The 21,743-nt window shown below is 39.7% G+C and overlaps 1 protein-coding gene across 1 annotated transcript in view; it reads left to right on the top strand.

Annotated features, from left to right (window-relative positions):
• The window catches only part of LOC109983587 (neuronal migration protein doublecortin), a 30,053-nt gene extending 12,648 nt beyond the window's left edge, over positions 1-17,405 (top strand). Inside the window, exons 4-7 of the mRNA XM_020633370.3 lie at positions 5,490-5,592; positions 8,766-8,852; positions 12,949-13,037; positions 14,399-17,405. Coding sequence (XP_020489026.1) covers positions 5,490-5,592; positions 8,766-8,852; positions 12,949-13,037; positions 14,399-14,455 — 336 coding nt within the window. The 3' untranslated portion in view covers positions 14,456-17,405. The remainder of the gene's footprint in view (positions 1-5,489; positions 5,593-8,765; positions 8,853-12,948; positions 13,038-14,398) is intronic.
• Positions 17,406-21,743: the final 4,338 nt, after the last annotated feature.

The following is a 21,743-nucleotide window of genomic DNA, read 5'->3' as shown; positions in this document are numbered from 1 at the left end:
TTTTCTTTCCATGAAATTTTACTTGCGCTCCTTAATTTTTCCCCCACATAAACTGATGTTGTTACAGACACAAACCAGCCTTTTTTTTTTCCTACCTTGTGTTGTCTGTGAACACCCTCTGTTGAAATGTGCAAAATGGAGACTCTTGTGTGTTTTGTAGGAATATTCTGCCCGGTGAGGTGCAGCAGAGCAGATATTGATCAGGTCTGTGTGCCTACAGTGAAAGAAACCGTGTAGGAGTTTCCCCATGGGCCGCAAAGCAAGGTCTTACCGGCTTCTTTTCCAGCCTTTTTAAAATATATTTTTTTATGCTTCACTGTCTCTCACATAGCTCAGTCATCCTTCGCTCAACAATATGATATTTGATGAAACCTAACAAACTTAATGTGATTATTTTTTTCTTGTAACCATTAGTTGAATGCCCTCTCCCTTAATCTTCGTCCATTCCAAGGACCATCTGCTTAAATAGATCAAACACATTTATATAGAAATTGCTGCAGAGTTTGTATGCAGGCAGAAGCAATCTCTCGTTAATTGATCGGAGGTAATCTCGCAGCAGATCAGAGTAATTGGTTGAATTTGATTCTACTGACCGGCCATGTGCCGACATCATTAACATTGAGGGGTTAGCCTCTCAGCCGATCAGATCATGAGTCACGACAGAGAGTGAAAACAGCAACATCATCTAACAGCTTTGCTTCTGGTCAGGGATCAATGAACATGGCTGTGCAGAGTCAGAAATGAGGCCGATAGTGGAGAGTCACTAGAACTCTGACTGTGCTGCTGGCAGGATGAGCTGAAGACAGGCAGCTGCTTGTAGGAGACAAAGGATGCAGGAGCTTTGTTTGGAGACGTTTCCTGCTGCTTCACACAAAACCTGGAGAAACCAAATGCTCATTGATCAACCATTATAGACCAGAGATGTTGATTCTGCTACGCAGACCAAATTATGAACAGACGTGAATAAGTTGGTTTAAACATTTGGACCTGAAATACCTGCCTTTGCAAAAACGTGTAAAATTCCATATTTTCAATGATGTGTGGCTCAGCAAAATGATATGCCTACTGTAGTTGAGTGGCTACAATTGTTGAGGATGATATAAATATATTTATATTTTAGTTTCACTATGATTTCTCACATGGATACAGTTTTTATGTAATGGCTATTGTTTTAGCCAAAAATATTTTATTGTAGGGGTGAGACTCACAGGGTAACTTACAATAGGAAACATTATACATCATGATCCATTACGATATGAAATATGTGACCCAGCATGATAATAATATGTTGATACAGCCGCTCTGTCATAAGACGATCATATCAAAAAAATACAAAATGCCCCTAAAAAGGTAAAGTGCATGATCAATGTATGTATTCTCTGCATTTTGGTTTTGATTTCATCTCGCATCATCCTCCAGCTTTTTTCAAAGATAAATTTTTGGGCTGTTTGTGACTTTATTTGTCAGGACAGTGCATAGAGAAGGGAATCAAAGAGAGAGAGAGAGAGAGAGGGGGGGGGGGGGGTAATGACATGCACTAACCGTTTGGCCAACCATACACTCCATCTTTTAACAACGTATTCACCGATGTCCGACAACATCTCACTGTCTTCTTCTTTATACCACTGTCAACTTCCCCTTTGGCTATTTAACATATTTTCCCGCTTCCCTCATTCATGCCATAAGCGACCCGTGAGGGGTCATCAAGTACTGACAAGAAGAGTCAAATCTGCGGGGAAATCTTTTTATGATGCCGTTTTATTTTACCTTGAAGGCAACATCAAGAAAAATAGTTGTATCACAGGAGTCAAGACATTGATTTATATTGATATATTGTCCCACCCCTATGTTGTTGTGTCTCAGATAGTTTATTATTTCAATGCATTAAGCCTATAACAGCTGAACAACTCTCCTTTATATCTTTGCACTAACTGCAAACATATCCACTAACTTCTAAACAGAAGGGAGTTCAGACTTACAAAACACTCAATTACTATATTTAACATTTGACCACCATGACCTTATGACAGCCTGGGCCTGATTGGCCGAAGTCCGGCTAAAGGAACTCTGAATAATTCAGTTGTTGTAGTAGGGGGATCCCTGCGTAGCTGCTGCTGCTGGTGGTGGTTTTTGGGGAGTCATGTGGTCCTGACAGCTGGTGAGGCAGAGATTAGGGATGGGCTTTGTGGGACAGAGAGTGGTGGGCACCTGGAGTCTGGAAGGAGCCAGTTTTTTTCTGGAAACCCCTCCCACCTTCCCTCCAAAGAAACACATATGCATTCGCAATATGACAGGGTTCTGGTCATCTTGGAGTCGAATGCCTTGTTGCCAGGCGGATCTGGATGACGCAGTCGATTGCCCTTTAAAAACTTGTATCCAAATGTTCTGGAGCTGGCTCACTGCAGCCTGACTTCAAAGGGACCCTGACATTTTACATTTGATCTGCTCACATTCAAACAGAGCGGTTTTCACCAATGTGTCTATCACATGCAGCATTAAGTGACGCAGAACCTTTTTAAAGGGACAAAAATCCACCCAAATAAGAGGGGAAAAAATATGCAGGATGATAATATTTGTCAGTCAAAAGGTCGTGCAGTACATGCAGACTTTGTGGTGTCGAGGACAATATTATCCATTATTTGTGGGCCTGTCGATGTGAAGACGACTGATCAGACCGGCACCGTTACTTAACAGACAATGTGGATCTTAAGTGACCCCTGTAGGGAATAGGATTAGTAGGACTGCTTAAATGGATTCAATGTTTCTCTTAAGGAGGATGGGTGTCCTCTGAAAACCAGACAGGTGTATTTTTTTTTTTGTTACTGAACTTGTGAACCTCCTTGACACAACTAACCTGCCATGTCTTTCACTGTGGGAGGTATTTTAATATTGCATGCCCTCTTAGCTGGATGAGTGGCAGTCTTGACAGACAGACAGGACGAGTTTGTGTCTCGACAGACAGACACCTGCGGAGAGGAAAGAGTCTTCATTTCCAATGGAAGTTCTGTTAGGAGAGATTAAAGTAGCAGTCGGTCAGATAAACACTTTATCCCCTTAATCAGCTCTTTTCGTAAACCTATTAAAACATGGACTAGCCTTTAAACTCCCGCCTTGTTCTATTCCATTTTCCACCTCCTCCTCCTCCTCCTCCTCCTCCTCTGCACCCGCCGGCCTTGTGGGAACAAGAACGCTCCTAATGCCTCCATCTTATGATTAACTGTAAGGTGCCCTTGTTGCGCACAACAGTTTAACCTAATGAAAGCTACATGTATCTAATCTCTTGATAATGGACAGAGAACAAAAAAAAAAAAACTGAATTAGCAGTGTGTGTGTTAGCCCTGGCTGAAAAACCAATTATTCTCTGATCCCTGGAGTCGGAGCACCATCTCCGATCTTTCAGGCCTGTATCCAGGGAATCTTGTGGGACGCAGAGAGAGGGTACAGCTGTTGGATGCCTCGCCAGCGAGTCACCACCACACACTTTTAGCTTGTCTAGCAGGGCTAAGAACCAACATGGCAGCTGCTGGGGTGCGGTGCTCCCGAATTATCTGCAGCTCATAGTTTGGATGTGTATCACAAAGGAAGCCATGATGCATCCTGACTTTTCTGGCAAACGTCCCAGCATGGGGTGAACTTTCAGGCGATGGACCTCTCGTAAGCACAGCAGAAAGTCTTAAGTCAGAGTCTTCGGTTGTTTTTCAGACAGCTAGCAAAATGATCCACCTGAAAGAAGTCTAGCCATGCTGGACTTGAGTCTTTTGTACAGCAGTTTAATCTGTGAATGTGTCTTGATCCAATATTTCCAGAGAGGAAGAATTCATTTCAATTGGTGCTGACAGACAAACTGTAAATGAGGCAGAGATGCTTTCACACAAATTATCTCTGCACGGGGTATAAAAAAAAAAAGGGGGAATCAGTGCTTACAGTTTGAAAAGGCTTTAATAGGCGTGCCTGAGCCGGTAACAAGGCCCGTATAATGAAGAGCAGAGGAGGAGGTGTGTCCCGCAGACATCTGTCCACTGAGGCCGTATTGTGTCAACAGCTGCTATGGAGTGAAAAGACCCTGAGGAAGGAAGTTGATTCACTTAAACATTTCAGCAAAGGTGCAACATTATACTCCGTGTTTGGTCTTTTTTTTGTGCCCTTTGTGTTTTTTTGTTGTTACATGCAGCTACTGTAGCTAGAGGCATGTTAACATGACAAGTAAAACACAAAGGCAGGATGCTGGCACCTCAAGCTGACTAAATCCTTTGGCTGGCAGACACAAAAACAACACTGTAAAAACAGTAGCCGATTTCACATGAGTCTGGAGTTCATCTCTTTTTAATGCATGAAATGTAATCAGTCGTTGGATTTGTGCACTTCATCTGCACAGCTTTTTAAAAAAGCATCATCATGCTGGTTCGCCTGTATGGATAACGTTGACCTTAATCAACTTTACGAATTCTCTTTATTAGTGCATGAAAAATAACAACACTTCCGTACAGTGTTGCTATCTATTCAGGCATTATTAAGTGCTCCCAATCCAGACGACCCCCTGGCAAACGATGTCGCAGAACAGTGGAAGAAAAATGAAGGCATTGCCATAGAGACAGCCCGATCATGGACCAGGAACTACGCGGGCAAGAGTGACAAGAGTGATCCTTTCAGTGCGTTAAATGTATTGATTGGCACTGATCATGCCATGCTTGCTTCTTTGAATAGAAGACATCTGTCATTCAGTCCACATATTTGCTCCAGTCTGAGACTTATCAACAGTAATGGGATGCATTTACATCAAACTATGCACAGATATCCGTGCTTCCCACATGTTGAATCCCAGTGAGTTTGGTCCTAGCACTATTAAAAAGCTGGGAGCAAACTTGGAATGCAAATACTTAAAACATAGACGTTCAGTCCAATTTACGTTACCTGTTGGTTTTTTGAAGAGTTGTAATGAAGCCCAACGATGGCAGTCCCCGTATTCACACACACTCATCTAGCTTGTCTATCGTTTTCATCAAGCTAGCTTATTCCAAATGGTGAAAGAAAACACAAACAAAGCTGACAGTTTAAGATCAATAACAAGATTTAACTAAAGTGAAGATAGATGCCTGAGAAACAGCTACACCCACCTGTCAGTCAAATCAGCCACTCCACTTATTATGCATAACTTAGCCTTAATTAGAATGAATGAGTTATGAACAGAAAGGGCAGCCTCTGTACAGTTTATTGTTAATTAAGACATGGACATTTTAATAATATGTGCTCTGAAGGGGCTTCATCCTTGTTTTTTTGAGCCTGTGGTCACTCCAGGAACTGCAGTTTTGTGACTGACTGCATTGGCTTCATCTCTTGACACCAGAGGATCCTTCATGGTTCAAAACACAGATTGTCACTAAAGGAATCATTAAACATGCGCGCGTTAGCTTTCTGACGCAGTTAGCATTGCCAGTGGCTGATGCCAGATTATGAAAGGGTCTGAAGTGTTCCGTCTTGTGCCCTCACAGGTGACCTGCCTTCAGGATTTCTTCGGTGAAGACGACGTCTTCATCGCTTGTGGACCAGAAAAATTCCGCTACGCCCAGGACGACTTCTCTCTGGATGATAACGGTGAGCATGACACCACCAGCAGGTTATGACATCATAGTGACCTCCATAATTATAGACTTCTAGCTGTAAATCTTTACTCCACAGATACATTAGTGCTGCAAAGTGTTTTCAATACTGTTCCTGCTCTTCATTATTAAACTGAAGTCTCTCAAAGGTATCATATGTTGTGTGAATATAATGTTCACAAGGCCTGAAACATGATGTATGTGAGCCTGAGGCAGACAGACAGAGGGAGTCAAAGAAAAGGAGTCTGTTATCAGCAGCAGGCAGCAGGGATAGAAAAAGGTAGAGGAGACCAAGAGTCATTAATCTGTCCGGTGACTGGTTTAGGCCAGCTGATATGTTAGCGCTGATACTGCTGAGAAGAGGAGGAGAGAAAAATGTTTAAAAAAAAAAAACACTCCTCTCACGGAGTCTCTCTGCTCCCCACAGACCTGAAACCTCTATTTTTAACAACCCACTTCCACCTAATGCCCCCTCCTCCAATCATTCAGGATCTTATTAATGTCTTTCAAACCCGGGTTGAGGGCTGGATGATACCGTCCTGATCTGTCTTTATGTTCCCTTCATGTCTTCTCCTCCCCAGTTTATTGTTAAATCATATAGAGGGAGATGCCTGTTTATTTATAATGATCTGGTTCTTTCTTTTCAGCACACTCCTTCCATTGCAGTAAAAGTGAATTGTTTGATTTAGTCTATAATAAGGCATCCAGACATCAGCGAGTTGGCCTTAGTGGATCCGAGGAGAGAGAGTCTGTGATACATCAAATGGACATTACATTACCATTACACACTAAACAGTCTGGATGATTTATATTGAAATCCTGTTGTTTTTAAAGCCTTATCGCTAAAAAGATGACTGATAATATAAGTATGTGATGGGTTTGAAGAATTGGATAAAAAACATGAGGCACACATTGTGAAATTCTCCATTTATCCTTTTGTCTGTGACAGAGATGATCTTTAAATGTAATATTCCTTTTTTATTTTACTCGCACAGTACGGCTTTCAAAGCTTGGTTTGGGAGATTTACCAAAATAGATTTAAACCCCTCATGGTTATTTATTACACACACTCCTCATGGTAAACAAGACACCGGCTTTTATTTAGAACCTTTGAAAACAAACATGTCATTCTACCAACCCACCGTTATTCATCCAAGGAATGAAGCAACGTTTTATCAATCTTAGACATTGTCTTTAGACAAGCAGTGGACTTTACCTCAACCATATAAAAGCCTTGGTAGCATATTTTCAGGTTTAATTATCCGATTAAAGAATGTGTTAAGAAGAGAATTACTGGTACCAGACATTTAATGACACCTCTCAGTGCTTGACTGTTTTTGTTGCACTCCATTGGCTCAAGCTGAATTCTCCAGATAATATCCTGCTGTGTTCTCACATCAGCTCACTCGGACTTGCTGCGGAAAAAATACTAGCGGGCGGCTAGGAGAAACTCCGGGTGAAGTCCGAGTGAAAGATTCAGCTGTTTGTGTTCACACATAGAGCGCCTCGTGGAAATATCAGGAGTTTTTGCAGGAACTTTCTGCCAGTGAGAGAGCCCTAAAATTGCTTATTTAAATACATTTTTTAAACTCTGTATTATTTACGGTGAAATCCTAATGCTCTTAAGGGCCTTCTCCCTACAAGGATGACTGATATTATTAACATCCGTTGCGATGAATACCCTGTGCAAAGAAATGTTCATCCATACTTTTTATCTGCACAGAGAATAATCTTTAAATGTGTGTTCTCTTTCCTTTCACTCACACAGAAACTGTCTTTTAAGCTTGGTTTGGCAGAATGACCACAATAGCATTAAATCCCTCGTGGTTATTTTTCCCTCTCCTTATGTTAAACACAAGACTTTGCAGATGAACGTGCTTACGGAGACGAGCGCACATGTACCTGCAGGTCTTGTTTATGCAGCGACAGCATCGGTGGAAGCTGAGAAGGGAGTCTGTGTGCAGAGAGACTCGGGGCTTATTCAGAGACCACTGAGTAGTCTCGACAAGCTGCCAGTCTGCAGCTCTGTCAAAAGGCATGGTGACACACCTTGCAAACAATGGTGTGTGAATGTGCGTCCGTATCCAGCAGTGTGTGAAGGTTAAGAGAGAGAAGGCAGACGTGGTGTGATCCCAGGAGACGGAGGGAGGACAGATAGTATAATTAGCATCAAAAGTGGAGGAGAGGAGGGAGGGAGCCTGACAGTACAAACAGAGGGGGGGGGATGCAGAGGGAGGAGTAGCGATGTCTGGAGTCTGTCTAGCTTGATTAATACAGTGACCCAGAATATAATGCATACATTCCTATTAGATCTATAACTGTTCACTGCATTTACATGAATTCACAAACAACAGATGTAACTCTTAAAAAATAAATAGTAGACCTTGGAAAATGGAAAATGGAAACTAGTCTGTTTCTGCAAGTTCTGTTCTGAATATAAATGATCCTTTTTATAAACCAAAAACTCAAGAACATATCTCTACAAACCTACTTTTCTTTCAGCTCACAAGGACAGCACATTTTCCCAAATGTTACATTTTATCAGATTGTGAATAGTAAAGGAAGGCCAGTTGAATTTTGAATTTCAATATTGTAATTTCTGACCAGATATGGTAAACTAATCTGGCGTTCATTTCAACCTTCAAGTGATTGACAGCTCTTTTGAGTCAGCATTTCAGATTTGTAAAGCGCCATCATTGTGCATCAAAACGTCTCTTCATAAACCAAAGGGTGTGATGTCACTGAGTCTACGTCCATGTTTTATACAGTCACGGACACAACAAGTGCCCAGCAGACTTAGGTAAACAACATGTTTTTTTAATAATCAGGCTTTCAAATATCAGAGTCGGGATGGTGATCCAGATGACTACAAAACAAACAAACACATGGTTTCACTCAACAAGCCCTGTGGCATTCCCGAAGCGATTGCCCAGTGAGGTTTATTGTCATTCAGGAACATGTCAGTACATGAACAGAAGCTAAAGTAGGTACTTAGGTCCTGGTTGGAAAGAAAGCAATAATATCAAAATGCAACTATACTATTATAAAATACAACAAGACTGTGCTGAGTGAATGAACTCTGCAAGAACATTCTTCTGAGGTCTATGCTTGAATTTCAACTGGCACATGTGCTGGAAATGTCTGATGTCTTTTTGCTTCTCTTCACAGAGTGCAGGGTGATGAAGGGACCAAAAGCTCCGCGTTCTGGAAAGAGTCCCGGTCCAATCAGGCGCAGCAAGTCTCCTGCTGAATCAAGTAAGCATGTTATTATCTTGTATGATACTGTAACACTCACTGTTTAAAGAATCACCACCGTCATTCCTGTTGCTGGAATAAAAGTACAAATACAGCAATAAATGATAAATAAGAACACAAATGCAGCATATCGTACAACCACAGGGGATATTAGCAACTGGGGTTGTGTTGTAAAATGCTAAATCTCAATCAGATCTGTTAGTGCTGGTCTGTGGCTAACCTTGACCTTTGACCTTAATGTGAAGGGAAAGGTGGGATAGAGATTGATTTCCCCCCCAGGATCCAAAACAAATGAAAGGAGATGGCCTGAACTACGTTTACACACACACCATGCACATTTCAGATTTAATATTGTTTTCTTATATTTAACTTTTTGAATTTAATTTTATGTTTTGTTTTCTGAGATTTGACAAAAGAAGTTAAAATCCTCTTTTTCTTGTCATGTTGTGTTTCAAGACCTGGAGTTTTTCTCTGGGTCTAAATGGACTCAGCTCCTCTATCTCACTGAAACAAACATCAAAACCCCCTGACACTTTAGTATCTGGGTTTTTGAATACAGCTGAATCTCAGTTTAGTAATAAAGACTATTATATTTATTTCAGAGTAAATCTGAGTAGATTTAGTGTAATAGTGCCAGAGCCGACTAAAAACAACATGAATAAAACATAAAGGAAACCAAAGAGAGTGTAAACAGCTTTAAGCCGTTTGTTTGACAATCATGAATTTTAACATCCAGGAGGGGAAAGAGCTTTAAAGAGACACTCGTCCCTGCTCAGGCTTTTATTTATTTTTTTATTTATCCTTTATTTCAGCAGGGAGGACCCTCTGAGACCCAGGGGTCTCTTTTCCAGGGGTGCCCTGCAGCAATACAAATAAAAAAAACAGAACAAATATAAACACAAACAGTTAGAAATAATGGCACGGATACTGAAATGCATGTTCAAACTTACATTTCAATGATTTCACATTTTAGTTAGCCTATAGGATGTAAATCTGTTATTTAACTACTGAGTCTAACACTGGAAAACTGCTACTCTTCTTTTATGAGATGCTAGTTTATATTGCTGCTCTATGAGGGTGAACAGTTGGTGTCATGAAATCTGATCTAGCGCTGGCATCACAAAAAAATCCTCTTTCTTTGTCGGCTATCACGTAGACTATAAAAGGGAAGATAACACTTAGAAACATACTTAAGTTTCTTATAACATGATGAAGTTATACAGTTTTCTTTTTCTAAAAAAAGTTGTTAAATCAATCTGTGGGATAGATGCAGCTGAAGACTTTACATGAAGCAGCGGGTAGTCTGCACTTTATTTGTCATGCTGTTTTACACTAAAGGGGGTCAGGGTCTCCAGTTCAGCAGGTTCCCTCAGTCCAGCAGTGGTCTTGAATATTTTATTGATCACTAATGGGGGGTGAGGGAGGGGAGTGCGCCTGGCTTTTGAGGCAGCAGATGTTTGGCAAATATACATAGAAGGCAGTAAAGTGTCAAACATAAAAAAAAACATCTGTGATACCAAAGAGGTCAGCAGGGAGGTAATGGGGTTGAAGCAAAGGGGCCGTGTGTGACTCATGTTGAGTCAGATTATAGCTAGGGTTTAAATACATCGTCTGAGTCACGGTTTTTGAAGGTTTTTGTTTGGCCATGTCAGTACTGATATTGCTTTTTACATATGGATTCTTTTTTTCGTGATGGTACAGCAGCTAATGAGGCTTTTGAGGCCGTTATTTAAAACAAATAATAATCCTTTGAGTAAAATAAAAGGTTGTCTGGTCAATTTTTACATTAAAGTTTACTCAAATATATTGTTAAAAAAAAAAACACTGAATGACTTTAATAATGTTCATTGATGTTTTAATAATCTTGATAAATTGTGGTCGTTAGCTCAGACGGGGGAATTAATTATAAAAATAAAATAATTAACAACCATTTTAATTTGAAAAAAAAAAAACCCATCAACATGTGAATCAGCTATCAGATCAATTATTTCTAACATCAGAATCTGAATCAGCCTGCTTGTTTCAATCCCTGCAACCCTAATTATATCTCATTAAAAAATGAGCTTTTTTAATCATTAACAGGTTTACCAGCATTTAGTGCAAACAGATGGATTTTCCTTGTTTTTCATTTTTTGTGTGTGTGTGTGTGCCAGGGATGGAGGATTATTTTCAAGTATTTATGCTAAACTGCTCATTCTTTAAACCTATTGCTTTGAGTCTATGCAGAGCTCAACTAAATCTTTTGGGATCGACTTAACATACATTAAACGCCATTAAATGACGATTTAAAGGTCACATATTAGACTCATTTTCAACCAGTTTAAATAAGTCTCAGAGCTCCCCAAAACATGTGTTTTAAGTTTCCTGTTATGAATCCATTCTGATCCTGTATTTGATCATGCCTATAAAGCCCTCTATTTCAGCCCTGCTCAGAACAGGCTGTTTTTGTGTCTGTCGCTTTAAATGCAAATTAGCTGTGTCTGACCACGCCTCACTCTGGAACGGCTTGGGCTCTCTTGCACCCTGCCCTATTGTTTACAGTGAGAAGGCAGACTCAGAGGGCAAAACAAACACCTAGCTGTGGGAGTGTCACACACCTGGGGGAGGGGTTACTGCCCTTTGTGATGTCATGAAGGGAAAATGTCCAAACAGCCTGTTTTATCACACATTTTCTGAAAAGTGGAGCAGGAAAAAGACGGAGGGAATGGACCTTTCTCATAGTTGGCAAGGTTTTAAACAGACTACTAGGGGCACATTTAGGTGTTTTAGGTGTTTACAGCCCAGTATGTTTATCCATGTAGTTCTTGTTGAAGCTTAAATTGTTCCTTTCATAAATGTAAGGGTTCAATTACCAATGATCTGCAGAATCTGTCGGTAAAAAAGGTTATTGTTTTAGTTGACACTTGGATCAGATGATTATACAGATTCAGTAATCTGACAGAGATTATTTTATTTCAATATTATTATAAATATGTGTTGGCTGAAACGCCTCAATGTTAATGTTATAACATAGAATTAAAAACTATAAAGCTCTGTATTTTGCCATCTGTCATACTTCTCCTGCCTTTGATTGGTTAACAGCTGCTATGGAGACTTATTATTGGCCAGCAGTTCAACAATAGATGTGCACATACAGACATTCTTTGTGTATTTCACAGTCAACATGTCTCTGGCTGCAGCCTCTGGCCTCTAAAAATATCACAACTTTTTTTTTTAGGGGTTCACTGGGTTTAATGAGGTGAATGCACTGACAGTGTGTTTGGCATGGTCCTGGGATTGAAACCGCAGTGATCTATCATTTAAAAGTCCCTTTAGAAGTGAGTTATATACAAAGGATGAATAAATCTCTCAATAGTAGAAATCAAGAGGCAGAACTTGGGCAGTGTGTGTGAGAGAGAGAGAGAGAGGGAGAGGGAGAGGGTGGCTCTGCCTCTGCTGCAGCTGAATGTTTGCTCTCTAAATAAACCAGCTGCACTCTCTTTTCAGTGTGTGTGGGGGGGAGCTACTCATGTTTAGATTTTTAGATTTTAGAATCCAAGATAGTGGTTTTTCGGTCCTTTTCAAAGTGTTCAAACAGCTCGTTAAGTGTGTATAGGTACTTCTGTTTATCTGTCTGAGTGGTTAAATGAGGCCAGCAGCATTACGTTTGTTAACAATGATTCTTTATCTGGGTTGTGTTTTCAACACTCATTGGCTCAAATTTACACTGACCATCTGGCTCATAGTCTTAAGAATTCTTTTCATCTCTTATAGACAAAACCCTCTTTTTAAAGCACTTTTACACACACACAAACTACATCACTTCGCCCTGCACTATGAACACAATGTCCCACACAGAGGGAATCCTAGCAACATGGTAGGACGCAGAGCGAGTGAATAAAATGTCACCTAGCAAACAGAAACCATCGGCGTCGCTCTACGCTGCGGCCAAACAAGGCCACAGTTCTGGACGACTTTTTTGCAGAGCCAAAGAAAAGAAAACTCAGTATTCTTTCTAAACCACACCACTGTTTACCTCTTTTTCTCCTGTTGCTTCCCCCCTCTTCCTCCTCATCTTCGTCCTCCTCCTCCATTATCCCTCCCTCTCTCCTCTCAGCCAACGGGACCGGCTCCAGCAGCCAGCTCTCCACTCAACATTCCCCCACCTCCACCCCCAACAGCCCAGGCCTCAACAACAAGCAGAAGGTACCTGAACCTCTCCCTCTCCTCGTCCGTCATCTTCTCATCTGTCACTTTTTATTAATGTAGTGCAAGACCACAAACCATCGGACAAGTCCATTGGACACTTTAAATATAGTCTAGAAAGTGCTATTTGAAATGTTGTTTTACATGAACAAGCATTTGGCAACTGGCAAGGAAGCTCCTTTGTAAAGATAGGAAGATTTGAATATACATGTATTAACAGGAAATGAATGAGTGCAGGGAGATACAGAAGGAGGTACAAACAGGGCCTCAGTGTATCAATAGACTATATAAAATCATAGTCTCACTGATGTCTCCAAGGGATTTATGATGAGGTATATCCATATTGGAAATCCTGACTCTTCCTAACCTCTGGATAATTGAGATGCAGGTAGTTTGAGCCAAGGCTCGCCGAATAAATACTGGAACATGCCCATCTAGCTTGTCTAGCTTATCATGTAACATATTCCAAAAAATGAGAACATCACCAAAAAAAAACAAAAAAACACAAGTTTAAAGTGTGTAAAGGGATTTAGTTAAAGTGAAGCCTTGCCTCCTGGCATACAGCTGCTAAGTGCCAACCTGTCATTTAAACCAGCCACGCCCCTTAATTAGCTTAGTTATGCATAGATCTTAGCTGCAATATAAACCCTTTTTGTACCAAGCTCTAAACATGGTTATTTCTGCTATACAAATTGGCATTTAAATACGGGCTCTGATGGCGGTTCCTTGAGTTTTGAAGACAGCCTCAAGTGGACACTCGAGGAACTGCAGTTATTTACTCTGCCGCACTGACTTCGTTTTTATAACACCAGTGGTTGCCAGTTGGGGTTTCCTCTGGTAGTCTAAATCTTTAGCTGCATAACTAGGGTCTGGTACGAGCCTGAGCCAGCCCTAACGAGGAAAAGGTTTTAGGCATACTCTTAAAAGTGAAACGGGTGTCCTTTTCCCAGACCCAAACAGGTAGATACTGTAACTCCACAGAAGAGGGGCCTGATAACTAAAGGCTCTCTACTTCTCATACTACCTTTGGAAGCAGGCTTGTATCCTGAGAGGACAACGATTTAGAAGGGTGAACAAGCATTTTAGTAGCTTTTTTAGAAATGTTGGTGCCTTACGATTTCAGGCTTTGTGGGTGAAAAGACGGTTTTTGTAGTGAGCTAGATTAGAACAGCTAATATGGGCTCATAAGGATTTAAAAAAACAAACAGACTTTGTCTTTCTGCAGTTTTTGCTTGTTTTTGTGTAAGTGTGAAAATGCTGTCCTTTTAGTTTGATCCTTCTGTCCCTCTTGTCTCCAAATTCATCATGGTTTGCACCTAACTGTGACCTCACATTTGGTTCTGCTCGTCTGTGTTTTGCAGGAGCTCTACTTGCCCTTATCTCTGGATGACGATGATTCAATTGGGGAATCGATGTAGACTCTCCTCCAGCAGCCTGCCTCCCATTTGGCCTGAAAAAAAACAAAACAGGAGTTTTTATACGTCTGCTGCTTTCCACCTCCACTCACAGTGCCGTCCATTGTCCAGGAGAACCGCTCTTTGTCAATTTTTTAAAAAGGCCTTAGCCAGCACAGCTATGACACCATTTGCTGCTTGAGAATAACACAAACCACTTTTCTAAAATTCAGTTTCGACCACTTTGCAACAATCAGCTCACAAATGTTTCAGGAATATGTTTCTATGTGGAGGTTAGCCACAAGTTCTCAAAAGGGCACACAGTTCACTGACCAGCACATTTCACGATGTAATGAAATTGTCACTTTGGTCTCCAACATTTTTTTAAAGGATGCACTCTGACTTTAACGTTTCAGTCAATGAATTCCAAGCAGCAAATGGATATTTTTAGGGGTGTTAGTCAGATCTCACTTAACTTTTGTATCACTTGTATTCGTGGTGTTTCTCCATGTCCTCCTGTCCCCTTTTGGTTAAAGGTGTGAAAGCTAATGGTTCCTGTTTCAAAGCCAGATAAAGTCCTTCTAACCTGCTGTAAATACTGTGTATAGCTATCCATCATAGCATCTCTCAGCCCAACGTCCATTCATGTTCTTCCATAACGTCCATACAGTGTCTGTCCAACATTCGCTCAACATGAAACAGGGTTCAGTCAAAGTAGAGGAAGAACCAAAATGAAGTCCCACTGCAGAGGGTGAGGATGTGTGGGCTGCAGCTCCTGACTCAAGAGGATGATTGGTCAGAAGTAAAACGCCTCCACAATGAGAATTCATGATCCCAACTGAGTATATACAGTTTATAAATATATATATGAGAGATTTTAAAACCACTTATAAGAGGAAACCACATTAACAATGGAGGCCTCCAAACCCTTAAGTTGGCAAAAGTTGTAATTTATCCTGTCGAATCAGACACAACTAAATAACATCCCATACATGACCCTCAGTGAATCCTCCATGTTGGTGTTTCCTCTATTTTGATCCTCTACAGTAGACGGTAGGCTACACATGGTGTTTACCCTGTGTGTAATAGATTTTCACAATTTGCAGTGCATGATAATAACGACTGAGAACGAAACTTTGGGCGTGTAAAAAGCTGATTTGAAGGACCTTAAGGTGCATAAAAAACAACTACGTAAGTAGCTAGTGATTTACTTGCATAAAAAAATCAACCAAAGGAAGGAAAATATGTCAGGCCCATTTAAAAAAAAAAAGCCAATATACAGTTTTTTATCATGGTCACGTTTAAATAATTCCCCTTTAGGCGATGTTTTATAGTGTGACATTTAAGATGAATAAATAAAGGTCTCAAAGCCAAAGTATGATTTTAAACCTAGAAGTATAGAAAGGTGTAAATTTATCAGTTGTAAAGTTCTTTAGGAGCTCACCTGGAGATTTATGCATGTTACTTTCAATCATCAAAAAACAGCATTCAAATGAAATCGTGCTAATCGGAAGCCATTAGAGTTTATCAGGTCGCTAAAAAAGGTAGTGGGATGCGTCTCCTCTATTTTGCATGGCTCAGCGTAGTTCTCAGTTAACAGGGGAGACGAAAAACGCAATGGGTGTCTAAATCTATGTGTGGGTTTGAAATTTTTATAAAGTCTATTAATTTATATCGAAGGGTACTTGTCTAGGATTCTTTCTTTTCTAGTTTTATCTCGCTCACATGAGCTCTGAACACTTTTTTCAAGCCTCTGTGTGCAACTTTCTACCGCCACATTTCTTTCTCTATAATCACAGCTTGTGTAGTGTGTCCAGGAAAATCTACTTTAAAACGTTTTTTTTTTTTTTTTTTTTGTTTTTTTTTCAGATTTGTGCAGGGAATCCAGCCTGAGAATCACTAAATCAGATGTCAGTGAAGCACAAAGCAGGGAGATAATTGTTCATCCCGCTGACTGACACTTTAATTTAACACTTGCCAGCAAATAATGCGTGACTGCAATTCATTTTCTTAACGTGCTAAACAGGAAAAAAAAGCTGCACATGTAGCAACCTCTAGATCATAATCTATGCATTTGGATTTAGAAATTAGCTTGATTTTTGTTTGTTTTTCACAGATTTTGAATACCCTATAGCATCAAAAGAAATGAATTTAAATTGAAGTCTCCATTTGATTATTCCATTGTGATAAAAGTCTGGAAGTTGTAGATCTTAGGAGTGATCAGGATAAGTTAGGATAATGTTTTTTTTTTTTACCATATTCTTAATGCTCAAGACAAAAATCATAAAACTGCCCGGTGCTGTAAACTCCATGTTACTCCTGCAGGGAGTGCTGTCTCAGCAGCACAAACAAAGCGAATAATATCAGCCAATCCAACAGCAGGGACGCTTCACTTGACTGCCCATTTTGTACAAAAAAACTCCCCTATTTGTTGTCTATCAGTTCTGTATAACCGTTCATGCTAATAATCTTCTTGTTTCCTTGATTTTTATTGCAGCTTAATACAGCTTATAAACCATTTACAGAAACTGTTGGTTGTCTTGTGTTAACCGGCCCACCACCATGGAAGATGGATGGTGTGAATTCATCACCTACAGTGGTGCCTTTTTTTAAGATTACCGTCTTTTGATAAAAAACAAAACAATAAAAAAAACAAAACGGGGACTGGAAGGCTTGCTCTTTGTGAACAGCTGTTTGTAAAACATTTTTAACGTCTTGAATGATGAGGCCTCCGACACGCTTTGTTTTTGAGGAGTTACAGGACACTTAATCAAGATGTAAATACGCTCCCCTCCTGTTCTCTTTCATATGTATGCCTTTCTGATCGAATGAATGACTTCTTTTTTTTTTTTTTTTTTCTTGGAAATTACAATGTCTTTTTTAGTGGTAATTTGCAATGTCACAGTGGCTTGTTTCAGTGCTTCATTCAATGTATTAACCGGTATCCTTTTGCAATTAAAACAGTTGTATTACACCTGTCTGGCTGTGAGTTTATTATAACACACATTTAGGCATATTTAAGGGTCTTAATATCCATCTCCAATATCTTCAAAATCATTTCACATAGATTTCAATTCGCTGATTCATCTTGATTGAAAACTGAAAACGTAGCTGTATGCAGATTGTGTATGTGCAAAGGCTCGCTCTTAATATGTTTTAAGAATCTATTGATAGATCTATAAATAGATTTGTGAGTTAAAAATAGTTTGTGATCATTCAGAGATTTTTACATACCCACTTTCATCACCATGGGAACAGAAAAAATGTCTCTCATTTTTTGCTAAAGAAAAAGGAGTAGAATCTGCAAAATAGCCAAAATTTTAAAAGAAACATATTTACAGTAATTACATATAAGAAGAAACATACAATAGTAATACAATAATTAAACTAGGAGTACACTTTCACTTGTGTAAAGACAGAGAAAATGTATTATTAAAAACACACAGTGATAGCATATTGATGATGATGAGGATTATGAAACAGTCAGGTAAAACATGTGAGTCATGTGGTGGTGAGGCTGTTAAACAGTCTGACCTCAGATGGGATGAACGACCTACAATAGCACTCTTTCTTACAGGGTGGAAGAGGAGCTGCTCAGAGCCCACACTGTGTCATGCAGGGGGATGAGAGGGGTGACTTACATACTCACTGTTTGGTACACAAAAATGCACCGTCTTGTAGATTTATTAAGATACATCCAGATCATAGCTGCACATATCTGTTACGTTTGTGTTGTTGCCGGAGAAGGCCCCTCTTCTTTCACACTGTTAGAATATGACAAGGTGCTGACTTTTGACATCTGAGGCTGACAGAGTATGTTTTGATCTGGCGCCCTCTACTGTATGACTCAAGTATTGATACACACACGCCTTTTTTTTTTTTTTTTAGCAAGGCTAAAAGGATTCCTTTATTTTCCCCAAGGGGCAATTTAGTTTACAGCCAGCAGGATCAGACAACAGGACAGATACGTTTTTAGACTGTTATCTCCTGCACGTATGTTGGATTTATTTTGGCAAGACGGGAACAAGAACTACTTTAACAATGTAGAAGAACTTATAAAGACACATTTTTTATCTTCATGAATATCCTGCCATCTGCTGGTTATTATGTGTACACACTTTATTATGACATTTCTCACAAAACTAAGAATATTTTGAAGCTTCACTAGGTTAACATTTGAATTCCGCTAAATATTGACTTTGCATGAAGGAAAGTAAAAAGGCACTTAAATGTTATCAGTCCCTATCTCACTTTGTAAACACACAGTCAAAAGACTATAAATGTTTAACAATGGCACTAACCAATCAATGTCTGTCTTTGTCATAAACACTTCTGGGTCCTGTGAGGTTATGATCCTAAAAGTTCAGACAAAAATAAGTCATTTCTCTGTGACTACTTTCAAATGTTTCGACAGAAGTTAGGCTGCAAGATGCTTCAGGGTTTGTTCTGTCTGTCATCACCTGTGTGTCCAATCGGACTCAAAGCTGATTGTTTGCACATACTGACATTGTTTCCTACTTTTTCTAGAATTGTAGAATTGTTCTAACTTTTGGTCTGATTTTAAACAGGGATTCATTTAAGGTAGAATATACTGTTTATGTTTATATAAATGCAAGAGCGTGGTTAACCCATCATTTTGATACATTAAAACTGCATGGCAGAGTTTAATACATGATTTATTATTTGGCAAGGCAAGTTTAAAACACAGTTTAGAGCAATTCAAAATGAGTGATAAAAACTTAAAAGAAATTAAAAAGCAAATTAAAGACATTAGATTACAAAATGTAGTAAATATCCTCAGGTTGTTTTCTTGGTAAAACAGGCTTTAAGAGTAACTTTATCTATGGATTCATATTTGTAATTCCCAAGGTCGGATACCACAGGTACAGTCAATATTTGAGAACAATACTCCTCCTGATATTTCTGAGCAGACCAGTTAATGGATTCTTTTCTTCCAGCTATTTCCTTTTGTCCCAGAGAATGTTCCCTCAGTCCAAATACCCTTTGTTTTCATGATAAACCCACATCTCCGGCTCCAAATCCGTTTCAGCCTTCACATCTTGATGACATTATCGGTTAAAGCTCGCTGCCCTCTGGGTTTGAGAGAAATTGTTTCATGTTTTCAAATATTGTCTGAAAAGATCTTTCCTATGACCTCTTTATTGAATTCCAACACATGGATAACGAGTCCCCAAAACGTATCTCCGCTCTCAACAGGGGCTCAAAGTGATTATGAAACAAGACAGAGCCGGACAGATCTCAGTTGGAATATATTGAAGAACAATGAAAAGTCTAAATCTCATCATTATTCCTTCATATTATTCTGTTGGAGGCAATAAGAGGCAATGATGTTCTTGATTTACCACATATGAAGACTAAAGCATTGTGGTAAGTGAAGTGTAAAACATAGTGATTTCAGGACGACAATGCAGAGTTTGTCCTCAGGGTGGCACTAGAGGACAAGGAGATAAAAAGTCAAATCGTATTTGAGTTTCTGAAGTGAGGTGACGCCTGCGAGCTAGTACAGGCAGTCAACTCGAGCTGACTGATTTCACACCTGACATGCCTCATGCTCAACAATCACCTGACAACACCTCCTTTCAATTAGCAGTCTATTTAAGCTGCAAGATGTCCACTCTCTCCATCTGCTCTCTCACGCCCATCTCTAAACCTGCACCACTACTGCACTCTTCCTCAGCCCCACCACCACCCCAGCATCCACATGGAGGCTCAGACTGGGGGGGGGGGGGGTTAAGATATCATCCCATCACTTCTCAATTTCAGCGAAAATGTGAAATGTAAACTTTGAGGAGTGATTAGGCCAAACACAATCATGTTCCGCTGCAATAAATATTTGAAACGACACAAACGTGAGTCTGACTGAAATATTTTTCAATCATCTTGAGTTTTCAAAAGTTTAAAGGTCAAGGTAATGTTCCCCAGAATGTAATTTCAGTCTTGTTAAAGTCTGTGAACCACAAAGAACTTGAGTGGACAAAAGGTAACAAAGGGATCTTTTATAATTATGACCGTAAATTTTAAATAAAAAACTTACAACAGGTGATGTATTTTTCTCAAGATCAAATTGTTGGCAGTACAGACCAACAGACAGACGTCATCAAACTCTGACCTAAAAGTCCAACTGTTGATCCCCAAAGTACAAAATGTAAATATCATTATAGAAGAATAACCATATAAATAATGTTAAAAAACGTGTATTGTTGTTTACTGGCTGTTTATTGGTTACTGGTGAAAGCTATGCATATTTGATCATAATAAGTGGCCTGGCTGATTTGACTGACAGCAGGTACGTTGTAGCTGTTTGCCAGGAGGCTTTGCTTTACTTTAACTAAATCCAGTTACTGACCTAAAGCTGTCGGCTTTGTTTGTGTTGTTTATTCGTTCTGTACGTGTTTATCATTTGGAATATCGAAGCTTGATCCAAAGGAAACTGGACTTAGTTGAAGATCTTGAAGACTTTTCACCTCTCCTCTGAAAGGCTTCTTCAGTTCATAAACTAACTGGTGGTCATTAGCAATGATCCTCTGTGGATCTTAAGCAATGATCAACAGCAATGATGATCCACAGAGGTGAAAATGTCTAGCTCTGTTGATCAGATAGTTTAGAACTGAAGAAGCCTTTCAGAGGAGAGGTGAAACGTCTTCAAGATCTTCAATTAAGCCCAGTAGCCTTTGGATGAAGCTTTAATTTAACATGACCTGGATGACTGAGAACCTCCACAGACATCTTAAGGTATAGTCAGTAGATAATGAGCTAGACAAGCTAGATGGGTGGTTTCTAGGAATTAAGATATTAATTTGGCTGCCTCAACTCTACCTCTTCTCTGCTTCTCGATAATCTAGAATTTAGTTGGAGCTTACATTTCCAATATGGCGACCATCATTGTCCGGCTTCATAACACCTCTTCAGAAACTAATAGGTGACGTCACTGATACTACGTCCATGTTTTATATACTCTATGAAGGTGATCTTCAGGCTTTCATGATCTCTTGACCCGTCATAAATCATGAGCAATGCTGACAGTGAACGCAACATGTTCAGGCCTTACTGAGAGTAAATTCTTATTTCTACATTTCACACACTGTGTCTTCTTCTTTTCCTTCAGTTTCTAATGAACTTGTGATCATATCTGAAGCCCTGCATTGGTCCTCACTCTTATATCACTGCTAATCCAAATGATTCACTTTCATATTAGGATTTTCTTCAGCCTGTCGTCTTAGCTCTTGCATGGATTTACCTTATTACTGTTGGCTCTCTGTAACATTCTTCATCAGCTCCCTCTTTTGCCCTC

Source organism: Labrus bergylta, chromosome 14 (genome assembly GCF_963930695.1).
Source record: "Labrus bergylta chromosome 14, fLabBer1.1, whole genome shotgun sequence".
Lineage (NCBI taxonomy): Eukaryota > Metazoa > Chordata > Actinopteri > Labriformes > Labridae > Labrus > Labrus bergylta.
The sequence above is the reverse complement of the archived record's forward strand: the minus strand, read 5'-3'. Positions and strand labels throughout refer to the sequence as shown.